Below are 13,649 nucleotides of genomic sequence, written 5' to 3' on the forward strand. Positions count from 1 at the left end.
TCGGTGTCAGAGCAGGGATTACCCTGTGTGTTAATCTGCACTGTGGGCTTCAGCCTGCTTGTGGGGTAAGTGCCATGTACTCATTCATTTGCCATAGTGACTTTGTAATTACTGTGAGAGGACAAAAATGACTTAGTGCACCCAGCTTTCCCCTTCTCCGGCTCACTAACGAGGAATCCAACTTCGCCAGCCCAGGGGCGCAGACTTAGGAGGATGGTGGGGAGGCGTGAGGACGGGGGTTTGGCGGGGGACTGTGGGAGGCCTGGGGAGAGGGGTGTGGAGGGGCTGTGGGGGATGATGGGTGTGAAGGAGAGAAGGGGAGGTTTTCAGGGGCATTGCTGCGGACTGTACAGTCCTTTCCTGGTGTTGAAGAAATGCAAGTAAGAACTTGAATAATTCTGAAACTGCTTCCTGGCCAGACTGTGTCACTCACACAGACGTTGCTCAGTGACTGGACCTCACAGAATGGCTTAAGAGTGCCGTGGTGTGTTTAAAAGTTGTCTCCTAAATCCTCAAGGTTCAGGCATTAGCTATTCCATTTTACAACTTTTGCCTGCTCTTACAGCGCAGCAGCAGAATTGATCACTGCCTGACATTTTCCTTGAATGGGATTTACATGGAGTTGCAGCTGCAGGGGGCATCTGAATGTTAGATGTCAAACATTTTGGATGCCTTAGAGCCAGGGATTAGAAAGTGCGGTTGAGGGATGGGGCCGCTTCTTTTTGGAATGCTTAGGAGCTCTGTCAATCAGTTAAAACACTTCTTTTTGCAATACTTAGGAGCTCTGTGAATCAATTAGTCATCTAACAAGCAGAACTCTAAGAGTTCTAAGAGTCACTCTCTGGTCTCCATTGTCCTCATCTGTAAAGGAGGGAGGTGGGTGATCAAGATCTCAGGTCCCTTCTCATCCAGTGATTCTTTGTATTTCTCCAGTGCTCACCCCTTATTCCCCTGTGCTGGGGATATGGGGAACCTTGAACAGGAGAAGGCCTGGGCCTTGCCCTTAAGGAATTGATCTGCTAATACTCAGCACAGGCCCCGAGGGAGGTGGGAAGCGGCCACACTGTGGGTTTGCCGGGACAGAAGGTGGGAAGGCGAGGTGAGGGATGGTGTCCTCTGCACCCGGCACACTCAGGCTCTGGCCTTTGGGGAGGAAGTGGAGGTGGGGGTGGGGTTCATGCCTGAGGTGCATGCCCTGTACCGAGATGTACCGAGACTCTGAGGGTGGTGGGCCAGCCGTCGTCCAGCATGGGGCCATGGTCAGGGTCCTCCAGGGAATACTCGGCTGAGAAAGTCACTGGCTTCACGTAGTCAGCAGTGTCCTGGGGGGTGGAGACGAGGGCAGGGGTGAGGGAGGAGAGAACGTCATTTTATGAGCCAGGACCATGGATGCTGAGATAGAACTTTCACCTTCCTAAGGTGGCAGGGCAGCTGCCCTGTCCCCTCAGGATGAGTCCGCGGGTGGATGGAGGTTTCTAGCGGGTCTGTTGGTGGGAAGAGTGTGCCTCTGTGAAAGGAGCTCCAAGCTCAGCTCATGCCAACCTAGCTGTCTGGCTGTTTCACCAAGCTCCTGCGCATCCTTCAGGGCCAGACTCCCATTGCCCGGATACCTTGGCCTCCGGGAAGCCTGGCAGTGCTGGCCCGCATCCCACCCCACCCACCACTCTGTTCAGACCAGTTACGCCTGCTGCTCACGTAGCATTTGAACCATTTGACTGTGGTCACTCTTCCTTCCCAAGCAAGGAATGGGCCTGGAGCCTCCCAGCATGGCCCTAGCACTGTAACGAGGGCTTCAGCATGTGGAATGGGTGAATGAACAAACTTGTGAGCAAGACAGGGGCACTCAGGTTGGTTCTGAGCATAGATGGTAAGTAAAAGGGTGGCTTATAGCTGCCTAAAAACTTCCCCTTGGAACTTGCAATCCTGATTATATAAAGGCAGTGGCTCTCAAACCTGAGCTGGTATCAGAGTCCCCTGGGAGCTTGTTAAAATATGGGATGCTGGCCCCATTCCCAGAGTTTCTGAGTCAGAACATGTGAATTTCCAAGTTTGTGGGGAGGGTGAGGATGCTGCTGGTGTGGATGCATCTCAGGGGACCCCTTAACAGGGATGTGCCTTCTCACACCTGCTCATGTCTCTGACCTCTGGCCATTGAACTACTGGGGCCAGGAGGGCTCTGAGTGACCCTGCTTGCATCTCTGAGGCTGGAGCTCTGGATGGAAGTAAACCTGTCATCCTCTTCCTTAGCTATAAAATGGGGCACCAGGCCACTACCCTGCTCGTGACATCACTGGCGCCCCTCTCTGTCTCTCCTCCCGTTTTGTACATGCCACTGCCTCCTGGACCTGGCCTTCAATTGTTAGCTGCTGCCTGCTTATCCCTCCCTTTGGGGCCGTGCCCCCAACTGGCTGCTCCTGGTTCTCTCTGCTGGACCTACTGAGCCCACCTTCCTTCCCTCGGCATCTGAGAGCGGCAGGATAAGAGGTTTTGGAAGGAGGTCCAGTGAGGTGGTGTGTAGCATGTCTCTGGGGCATGAGGTGGGAATGTGGAGTGGCCAAGTTCAGGGGATACAGACCCCGGCTGGCTTCCTGAGGTCTGCTGGGGGCTCAGAACCAGCCAGGCACCAGGTGGACTCTCTGCCTCTCCCACGGCAGGTGCTCCTTCCTGTAGGAGCCTGGGCTCTGCTGGTGGGGCTACCAGCTCACCAGAACATGGAAGTTGATCCTCTCACAGAGCTCCTGGCCGGAGGAGAGCAGGACAGCTCTGTTGGTGAATCGGTCCCCGCCCTCGTCCAGGTGGGCCCTCGGTGTATACCGCCTCTCGTCCATGGTGGCATTGTATCTGATGCCTGCAGGAGGGGAGAGGGCAAGACCACAAAGGTGGAGTCACATGCCCATCCAAGACTGTCTGCCTCCTCCAGGAAGCCCCCCAGGCTGGCCAGGGGAGAGCTATTCCTTTCCTCTCACGAGCCCCAGTGTGGGTGAGAAACTCCCACATGGAGAGCAAGTGGTTGCATGAGGAAGGGAAAGGAAGGAACCAAAGAAAAGGGGGAGGAAGAGGGTGGAGAAAGAGCAGGAGGAAGAAATGGAAGGAAAGTGAACACCGCAGACAGGGAGGGGAGACAGGATGTGGGGCCAGGGCGGTGCCATGTTGAGCCCCTGCTGCAGTCAACAACCCCCTCCGCCTCTCCCTCCACCTTCCCTGTCTCTCCCTGGGCTCTGGGATCCCCCTCAGGGCTGGTCAGAGCCTTTGCTGGGTACTTCCTGTCACACCAAGGAGGGCTGGCCAGCCCCTTCCCGCCGTCTCCTCAAACCTTTGACTCTATTCTGGGGCATAAAACCTGCAGCCTCCTCCCCTTCAATTAGGTTTTGCCAATTCCAGGAAAGACTCAGTCCCTTCTCCTGCTCTCCAGCCCGCCCGCAGCTTGCTGCTGGCTCTCATATCTGTCTCCTCTCAGGGATGGAAGTTGAAAGAGAGGGGCACAGACCCCAGGCCCGCCTTTGTTCTCATCTTCCTTTTGGTCTCTGTCTGGTCCTGCACCTTGGCTGAGACACTCCCTGAGTCCCCATTTCCTGTGCCAGCGCTGACAGTCCTGGAACCTGCAGCACACTTCCTGAGACCACCTGGACCCGGGGCTGTCAAGAGGATGTATCTGACTCAACTTAGCTGGAAGTGATGGACCCTCAGAAGGAAACTGCCCCGCTGCGGACTCACACCCACTTCTGAGCAAGGCTCCCTGCCACGGACTCACACCCACTTCTGAGCGGGGCTCCCTGCTGCAGACTCACACCCACTTCTGAACGGGGCTCCCAGATGCTGGGGTCTCATTGACCTGGACTTCTGGTTTCCAGGACCCCCACTGTAGGATTCCTGGGTCTGCCTCTTCCTCTGCATCCAGGCAGACTTCTGGGTTTCCGCACCCCACTTTGCTCCACTGGCATCAGTCCTGTGTTCTGATCCAAACTCTGCGCCCAGACTGTTTCCTTCTTCTCTTGTCCTCCCTGTCATGATCACCCCTGCTCACTGCCACTCTCACCCTGGCATGACATCCCCTCTTTGGCACTCAGCATCCATTTCAGGAAAAGCCCAGGCTTTGAAATAGAGTAAGGTGCAGGGGGAGACTGGAGCCAGGGGGTGAGGAGAAAGGAGGGGCCTGCTTTACCAACAGTTGTCGTTTGGAAGTGGGGTGCCAGGAAGACGGGTGTGAAGCAGAGGAAGGCGGCCAGGCAGGTGGCATCCCTGCCACTGCGCTTGCAGTCTCTGTGGAAGATGTTGATCTTGGATGGCTCAAAGTGGAGGCTGGCATTGATCTGAACCACAGGGCGGGACCTGCGGGAGAAGGGCCAGTGAGCTGGGGTGGGGCAGGGGCTCAGGCTGCCCTGCTGTGACCACGGGGAAAGACAAGAACCAGATTCGAGTGGAATCTGCAAAGCCACTGGAGGGGGTGAGGTGGAGGATGGAGGGGGCTTTGGATGTCAAAGGATTGGCAAGAGGGAGCACAGGGGAAAGAGGGGCTCAGCTACCTCACAGCCCCTCCATGCAGCCTCTCAGCACTTTCCCCCAGGGGCTGTGCTCGCTGTGGATCATGCTGACTCCCCTTTGCTCCCTCATCACCTTTTCTAGCAGTGGTTCCCCACCCTGGATGCACATGTGAGTCATCTGAAGAGCTTAAAAAAATCCTGGTGCCTCAGCTACACCCTAGGCAAAACCGCATCAGAATCAGGCCTTCGCAGGTTTTAAAGCAGTGCCTCTGAAATTTTCATATGTGTGCATGCCCCCTGGGGATCGTGTTAAAATGCAGATTCTGATCCAATAGCTTGGCACCGATTTTGCATTTCTAACAAGCTCCCAGGTGATGTGAACGTTCCATGGACCACACTTTGAAGAGCGAGGCGTTAAAGTACCCTAGGTGATTCCAGCATGCAGCCAGCACCCATCCACCCCCACACCACCCCATCCAGGTAACTAAGGAAATACAAATTTACCCTTATACCAGCCTAAGTCAAATGTAATTAGGAACGAAACCTATTGCCTCTCCCAACCATGAATGTAGATGGAAAGAAATAGGAGTAGAGTGGCTTAGAGGTTTCATAGCTTCAACGTGATGATCTGTGCCAATACTCGACCTTGGCAGGTCACATGATCTCTGCAATGGGGGATTGTGAGGATCGGAGGAGGTGAGAATGTCCTTTGACGGTGTAGAGTGCTGTGTCAACACAGTGGGCTACATCTGAAGTTCTCAAACTTGACTGCCCATTGGAATCACTTGGGGAGTTTTAAAAAAATTACTGCTGCGCAGGTCCCTCCACAGAATTCTGCTTTAATTGGTGTGGGTAAAGCCTGGGCAATGACATTTTAAAAGCTCCCCTGGCGATCCTAACGGGCAGTCATGTTTGAGAACTATGCAGCTTGACCATAAAGTCTTCCCAGAGGACTCTGGCCCACAATCTCATCACTATTTAGGTAGCACATAAGTGTGGACTTCAAAAGCTAGAACTTGATCCAATCATTTCTGTGATTCTGATTATCTTGGGGTGTGTGTGCATATGTGTATCTGGTTTCCTGTAGAGAAGTTTATGTGTTACTTTAAAGACCTGCTAGGTTCTCTGTACCCCTCTCCCCGGGCCTTGGTCATCTGCCTTGCTTTCTTGGTTGGAACCAACGCAGTGAACACCTTTACCACGCCTTGCAAGCCCAGGCTGCTGTTGCTGCCACCATCACCACCACCAAGGACCTAAGAGCCCCCACATGCAGCACAGACCTTCGAAGAGACAGACCCTGCTCCTGTACACTAGCTGGGCTGCACAGGCCCTGGCTTCCCAGTGCTGCCTAGAGGGCCAGGGGACACCACCAGGACTGTCGGGCAGCAGATGCTCTGGCCATGACAAATGAGGGATCTGAAGGAGCCACAAGTCTGCTGCTCTCCCTTCTTTCCCTACAATGGGCTGTGTTATGCCACACTGGAAATGCCGAGATGCTGAGCAAAGAGCAGTACGCGTGGTGAAGACACGCTGGCTTGCTCTGCATCTGCGCTCCCTTCCGGCTTCACTTTTGCTTCTGGGATTGCACCCCACTCCCAAAGCATTCAAGAGGCTTTTGCCTCAGGCTCTGTTTTCTAGGGAACCCGGAGGAAGACATTTCCCCCTTGGGTTGTAGTAGCCTTGCGAACAGGAGCCCGTCCTTTCCTTTATTCTCCCTGTGAAGTTATATATCTCTGTTCAATGCCTTTTTAAAGTTGTAGGGTGGATATAATTGCATTTATATAAAATTAGAAGCAGCGGAAAAAGGACTGGGAGAAGATATGCCACAATATTAATAGTGGCATTGTTAAGGTGATGGCAGGCTGAGTCATTCTTTTCTTTATCTTATAAATGTTCTTTATGTTATTGTATTTATGATGAAAAATACCTCATCAACATATATGAAAAAATACTCAAGGTCTTTTTTTTCTGGCTCAAAAAGTAGCCAACATATGGTAAAATAAATGGGTGTTTAGGAAGCATGAAAATGAAGCCCCGAAGAAAGGAAGCAAGAAGTCAGAGTGCTTTGGAGGAAAGAAATCTCCGTATTAGAGAAACATTCCTCCACGCCAGGGTAGAAGGAAAGGTCCTCCCAGATGGTAAAAATATGCTCAGCTTGCTCCTGCAAGTGTTATAGCTTGAAAAGCTGAAGTGGAGGACATGCTCGAGTAGCCAGAACTTTTAGGACAAATTCTAAGAGCGGGGGCTTTTGGACAGGACTTCAATTTATACTGAATTTACACGGATTCCACCAAAAGGAAATGTGTAAGCAAGTTGGGGTAAGAACAGGGTGAGTCTAGCTGAGAGCAGTTAAAGACAAGAGAAAAAGATCCTGAAGCCCGTTTTTAAAACCCCTGCATTCATTGTGACCTTCAGGAGAGCCCAGGAGGTGGGAACAGTGGGGGAACCAACCAGAGAATCACAGCGTTGCCAAGGGCTCCCACTGCCAGGTCGATGAGCCCATCCTCATTGAGGTCCAATTGCCCGTGGATGCTGCAGCCAAAATACTGGAGGCCGGTAGCCAGCTCTGAGGCTGTGATTCTCTGCAGGGAGCAGGAAGAGAGCAGGAGGGCATGCACACCGTGAGTGTGGGGGTGGGCGGCCCTGAGCTGCAGGAACAATCGGGAGCCTGTTTGAAATCACGAAGAAGCTTCCCCAACCCAAAGCAATCTCCTCTCCTGGCCTGTCACGGCACCTGAAATTCCTACCATTCAAGTCATTCTTTTGGATTAAAATATCGTGTCTTAAAAGAGTTCCCTATTAAGTGTAAATACATGTGACCTGGCAAGCGACCCATCCACGTCTCTCACACTGGTCTATTTTTTAGGCTATCTTACTAATAAACCGTGGGGCAAAAGGATGATCCTCAGGGGATGGGACCCAAGACGGGTCGGTTTTGAGGTGGGCACGATTTCTAGCACGAAGCGCTTCCAGAGAAGAGTGAGCCCAGAAGAGATGCTCCACTGGTAGGCAATTGCATGTGTGCACGTCTTGGGAGGAGTGAGGGTCAGGTGCCAGGGATTTGCTGTTGTTTGTTGTTGGGGGAGGATAAAGGTAAGCAGGGAGAGGGTGCCAAAGTGGGTGGTGGTGGTGGGGGGTCCTGAAGGTAAAATGTGCCCTTTTCAAAATTTCCACGTGGGGAAGCATGACCAGAACAGATTGGCATCCGTTCCTGTGAGAGGGCACGGAAGAAAATCCTGAACCAGATGAGGCACAGAAGCTCCTGGGACTCCTGCAGCCCCATTTGCTCCATCCACTTCCCCGGGGAAGCCTGACCTGCTTAGGTGTCTTCAGGATGCTGCCTCGGAAGCCGTGGAAGATGTAGATGGCTCCTGCGTGGTTGTCCTCCAGGGGCGCTCCCACCACCACATCGTCGTAGGAATCCTGGTTGAGGTCTCGAACTGAGGCAATGGAGGACCCAAACCGGGCATTCTGGTAACTGTGTGAATCCTTGAGCGTTCCGTTATAAACAAACCGGTTCTGCAAAACCAGGAGCAGAAAAAGGCTGGGGAGGGCTTGGCAAAAGTCCCCAGGCTCATAATTCCCTCTGCAGGCTGCTCTCGCATCCTCTCCCCACTCCATTCCCCCAGATCCCCGTCTCTGGCTATATGAGCCCAGCCACAGAGGAGGCTCTGATTCTCCCCAGGCCTGGCTCCAGCACTGGCCTCGCTAGTAACCCATTTCCCTCGTGGCTACCCAAGTCAAAGCAGAGGCTGGGGGCCCCCGAGAAGCTGCTCAGCCCCTGCCCAGCTGTACCTGTCTCAGTTCGTAGACATACACTTTGCCTCGCTCGCGGCCCTCGCTGAAGTACATGGGTGCACCCACCAGCAGGACATCAGTGACACCATCGCCGTCAATGTCCACCGAGGTGATCTCACTCCCAAAGTAAGAGCCTATCTGCGGCACGTGATGGGAGAGAGGAGTGGGCTGGCTGCCCAGCTCGCACAGCCCAGAGTCCTTGCCTCACCGGCAGAGGGAAGCCAAGGTCATCTTTTGACTCAGAATTTTTGGTGAACAAATGGGTCCTCCCTTCTCATGCGCTCCCTCTCTCTCCTCTCCCTCAGAGCGGACTTGCCTGTTTTCAGTTTGCCCTTCTCCCCTTCCCTCTTTTCCTTCTGTCATTATCCCCTTCCCACTCTTCTTTCTTTCTGTTAATTTTATTGGTGGCCATTTGTCTTGTGTGTAAAGTGAAATAATGGCAAAAAATAAGGAGAATATTTAAAAGTATGAAGAAGAAAACAAAAGTTACCCACAATCCTGACATCCAAATATAACTACCATGAATGTTTTAGCGGATTTTCTTCTAGTTTTTTTCCCCTGAGGCATGTTGCCTATTTGTACTTGTGTTTTATTTTTACGAATTGGAGTAATAATGCAAATATAGTTTATATACTGATTTTTAAATAAAACAATATATCATCAACATTTTTCTATGATGTATTATATTTTCATCTACAACATAATCACTGATGATTCCACAGTGCTTAAAATTATGCATGTATCATAATGTATTTAATCAATTATTGCTGGACAGTTAGCTTGTTTTTTTTTTTTGTTTGTTTTTTTTTTTGAGACAAGGTTTTGCTCTGTCACCCAGGCTGGAGTGCAATGGTGCAATCTTGGCTCACTGTAGCCTCGAACTCCTGGGTTCAAGTGATCCTCCCACCTCAGCCTCCTGAGTAGCTGGGACCACAGGCACTTGCCACTGCTCCTGACTATTTTTAAAAATTATTTGTAGAGATAGAGTCTCACTATGTTGCCCAGGCTGGTCTGGAACTCCTGTGCTCCAGTGATCCTCCCACCTCACCCTCTCAAAGTTCTGGGATTACAGGTGTGAGCCACTGTTTTTCATTTTTGATGTTATAAATCATTCTGGCATTAGCATCGTGGATGGTGAATTATGATTTATTTCAGTGTCTGAGCACTTGCTGTGTTCCCCTTCCGTTTGGGGAAAGATGTGCAGTGCTTCCCACTTCAGTGAGGACGCCATCCACCCCCTCCTCAGAAACCCAGAAACCCTGATCCGTCCTCCACCTCTCCCACCTGCAAACCTGCCAGCAAGTCCTACCTGGTGGGTGCCAATTCACCAACTACTCCCCCCTGCTTCTTCCCTAGGTGAGGCGCCTTCTAAAGGGCCTTCCAGCCTCAGGCTGGCCCCTTCAGCCCACCCCCATAGCAGCTGGCGTGGCCTCTAACACCATTCCACCTCTTGCTTTTGGGGTGGTATCTAAACTCTCCAGCAGGACCGTGCTGGACCAGCCTCCCTCCCCAGCCTCTGTCCCCACAAGCTCCTGCTCCCAACGCAGTGCTCCTGGGTCCTGCCAAACTGAGTTATTTCTCTTCTCCAAAAGCCCCCGGCCTTGGCCGGCTTCCAGGCTTCCCTCTGCACAAACTTTTCTCTTGCATGCACTCCCCGCCCCTGCGTCCTCCCCAGATCATCCCCTGCCATCCCTCAGGTCTCAACTGAAGTGTCACTTCCTGTTAGAAGCTGTCCTTGACCTTCTCCACTCTGCTCCCTGCCCCTTTTCCATGTGCCTTCAGCTCCACACTCCTCCCACCAGCCCTTGTTCCCTCTGCTGGGATCCTCATGAGGGTGGGCATTGAACCTGCTGTGTTCCCTCTGGGCCAGGGTACTGTGCCTGGTACACAGAAAGTACTTAATTAAAGCTGGGTTTCTTAGGAAAGGGGAAGGCACCCTGTTCGTGGACAAGCCCTGTTTGGGATGGTTTATAGCCTTGGGTTAGCTCATGTGAGCCCCATGCTGCTAGGAGAGAGGGTCATCCTCATTTTACAAGAGAAGGAACCAAAACTCAGAGAATTGGAGTTTCTTGCCCAAGGTCAGAAGGCCGGTCACCTGGTCACCGCCAAGCTGGTTGGAATTGGGGTCTGCCTGACACCCTGGCCCATGACTCTGCCTACCCCGTCCTTCTCTGGCTTAGTGTGTTTTCAGAAGAAATCTATTCTCAAGGATTAAAAGCTTTTAACTGAGGAGAAAGATAAAAAAATTTAGAAGAGAGGAAAGGGAAATAGTACACATGGGTGGGAGAGGGAAAAGATGTGCCTACATAAAGTAACTAAGAAGCAGACAGAGAGCAAGTGAGGGAGGGGGCGGGGGAAATTTGTCTAAATATGTGGCCTCAGCTATGTGGGTCACCGCGATTTGGAATTCACTTAATTTAGCTGCCTTCAGCACTGCGGTTTCTCCTTCGGATGTTGGAGGCGGAACTGGGCAGGAAAAATGTCATAAATTCATCAGCAAATTCCCTCCAGCTCTCAAGGTCTAGCCCTCCATTTCAAAAGAGTTGGCCCTGGGCGAGTGTGGGCAGGCAGGGTGGAGGGTGAGAGCTTCGCCGCCTGGAATGGCCCGCACCCAAGAAACAGGAGGAGGAATGGCAGGAGGGTGGCACTCTGCAGCGAGACGGATTTAGGTTAGACTCGGTGAGGAGCAGGTTCTCACAGTGACAGGCCAAGGGCAGTCATGGGCTCAGGAGACAGGGCTGCTCCCAGGCTCAGGAGAGTTGACAGGGAGCTGGGGACAACATGGAAGGGCCTGGACAGCACTCAGCTCCGGCCTAGAGAGGGCACGGATGCTGCTGGTCAGGAGGAGCCCAGGACTGGTTTTGGGGTTATTGGGGGTCAGAAGGTGGCATGATGCAGGCAGCCCCACCAAGAGGGTTCTTGGCTTGACCCAGTCATGAATTCACCATAGAACCCTGGAAAAGCCACATTGCTTCCCAGGAGCCCAGTTTTCCTCTGCGCTGGAAGTGACTTGGATTGGAGCCCCGTTTTCACCACCAATGACTCTTATCATAGCTTTCCGATTTGCATTCATCACTGTCCAACACACGACTCTTAGCAGCACAGTCTGGTTGCCAATCACCTCCCTGTGGGGCAGTGGCACTGGCAGCCTTCCCATTCCTCATTGCTTCCATTCCAGGAAAAGGGAAGCAGCTGGCATCCTGGAGGACCTATGGGTCCTTCTGTGGGTGGATGCACACTCCTGCCACTCTTGGCAGCATGAAGGTGGCTGGAGGAACATGACTGCCCTTCGGAGCACCCAGTGGCCCAGGCATGCTGTATTCACTGCCCTCCCATTTGTCTGATCCGCCCCTCTTCCCTCCGTCCCTGCCCCAGGCTCCCCCTCCATTACCTGCTGGCCCCGCAGAGCCTGGTGGATGGTGAGGCTCCGGTTGTTGTGCATGGTGAACAGGATGACTTTGCCCGTGTGGTTGAACCGGGGGGCTCCGGCCACGTACACCCGCCCCTGCCTGGAGGACACGACCGATGTGACTGTGTACCCTGCCACAGGAGGAAACAAGCTGATATTTGGCACCGTGTCCTCAGCAGGCCTTGCTTGGCTGGGTTCATGGCTCGGCCGTGCCAGAGGATGGGCCAGAGGTGGGGTAGGTTCAGGACCAGCTGAGCAGATTCAATCATGCAGGGCTGTAATTCCTAGGGGCAGCTGGGGAGGCCTGGAAGAGGCAGGGCCCAGGAGAGGAGTTTGGAGGGTAGGGAGGACTCACTGCACCCCAGCCCTTACTGGAGAAAATAAAGGAAGCCAGGTGGGGCTGCTAAAAGACTAACTTGAAATGCACACATCCCTCCTTCACCCACTCATGAGCACGGCGGAGGGCAGCAGGGAGTAGGGCAGACTCTAGCCTCACTTCAGTTAATATTGGGGAGACTTTGCTTTGGTTCCCCACCAATCTTCACTCTTAGGGACTAACCAGTGTCCTCTTTATTACCACAAATGCCTGCTGAGTGGCCCACTGAGGACTAGAGTGTTAACCGTAAAGGTGGAAGGAATTGGTCTGCTTCAGATATTCACATGGGGACTCAGGGATTCTTGCAACCCCAAAGCTTTGCAGACTCAAAGGAGGAAGCTCCCAGGCTCCTGTCAGTCCCATACGTGCAGCATGCCAAAGAGAAAGACATGGAACCCCAGGGGCTCTTTGGGAAAGGCTGCCAATCCCTGCTCCCGGTATGGCTGTGCCTGATCACTGTGAATCTCATCACCTACCCAGTACCCAGGAAGCAAATGTGCAGCATCTTCAGGCAACTCTCCTGAAAGTGGGCTCCAGCAGGTGTGGAAAGCCGATGGCATCCCAGAATCCCACTTTCTGCCAGATAATCTTGGATCCCAGATTTTAAATGGGTGTTGGACTTTGTTGACAGTTCCTGGGCTGTTTCTGGGGAACAGATGTCTCTTGCAATGCACGTGTGTGTGTGTGCACATATATGCGTGTGCATATGTGTATCTGTGTGTGTAACACTGTCACTTGGGTCCCATTGGCTGCTTCCAGAGTGGCTACAGGGTGTACAGATGAGCTGTCTCAGTGCCTGGGGGTGAACCACCCTGGTTCCTGACACAACAGTTTTCACTCTTGAGGCTGTACTTGGGGAAATGAGGCTTGACAGGTCCATGATACCAAGACCTCACAAGGGGTGGCTAACACGGCCATGTATTTAGAGCAACCGTAAATATATGGGTGGGTGGGGCTTAGCCTTGTGGTGTGGAGCAAAGGTTTCTTCTGAGCTGAGCCCTCAGGGGCACTACTGAAAATGTTCTCAGTAGGCCTTGAGTTTCTGGGCTTGCTTGGAAGGGGGGGCACTGACACGCAGTCTGGGGGCCGAGTGTCCTATGGGGCAGGCGTGGGTCAGCATTCAAAACTCACAGAGCTTCCTGCCTTCCAGCTGTCTGTAGGCAGCACCTTTGGTTCCCAGGCAGCTCTCTGGCCAGCAGTAGGGGCCATTCTGAGGCTGGGCCAGCCTCCCTGAAGGCCTGATGAAAAGGTAGGGCCATGGCCCGAAATCTATACTGCACCCCCAGTGGAGGCTGGGAGCCGGCCTCCTGGTCTCCTTCCCCTGTAGTGCTCCTCTCCCTTGGGACACAGGAGGAATCTTCCAGCAGGCATCTCTGCCCCAGGAGAGAACCCAGACCCTGCTCTCACTGGATGACTCCTAGAGGGAGGAGGAGGAGGAGAAAAGGCACTCCCCAACACTCCCACCCAAGGCAGTGACTGTGGCTAAGGCATGACAGCTGGGCCTCATGAGTGTCCTTCAGCCAAGTTCTACCTCACCAGGGTCTTCTGGGAGGGGAAGCAGGGTGGCTCTGCTGGGCCAGGGGGA

At 53.1% G+C, this 13,649-nt stretch overlaps 1 protein-coding gene across 2 annotated transcripts in view; it reads right to left on the bottom strand.

Moving 5' to 3' along the window:
- The window catches only part of ITGA11 (integrin, alpha 11), a 152,699-nt gene that overhangs the window by 23,082 nt on the left and 115,968 nt on the right, over window positions 1-13,649 (bottom strand). For both annotated transcript variants that reach the window (XM_011968759.1, XM_011968764.1), the window contains 7 exons: window positions 11,671-11,819; window positions 8,277-8,417; window positions 7,797-8,000; window positions 6,933-7,063; window positions 4,163-4,329; window positions 2,706-2,848; window positions 1,212-1,322 (listed from right to left, as the gene is read on the bottom strand). In XM_011968759.1, coding sequence (XP_011824149.1) covers window positions 1,212-1,322; window positions 2,706-2,848; window positions 4,163-4,329; window positions 6,933-7,063; window positions 7,797-8,000; window positions 8,277-8,417; window positions 11,671-11,819 — 1,046 coding nt within the window. The remainder of the gene's footprint in view (window positions 1-1,211; window positions 1,323-2,705; window positions 2,849-4,162; window positions 4,330-6,932; window positions 7,064-7,796; window positions 8,001-8,276; window positions 8,418-11,670; window positions 11,820-13,649) is intronic.

Source organism: Mandrillus leucophaeus, unplaced genomic scaffold (assembly GCF_000951045.1).
Source record: "Mandrillus leucophaeus isolate KB7577 unplaced genomic scaffold, Mleu.le_1.0 Scaffold12, whole genome shotgun sequence".
NCBI lineage: Eukaryota > Metazoa > Chordata > Mammalia > Primates > Cercopithecidae > Mandrillus > Mandrillus leucophaeus.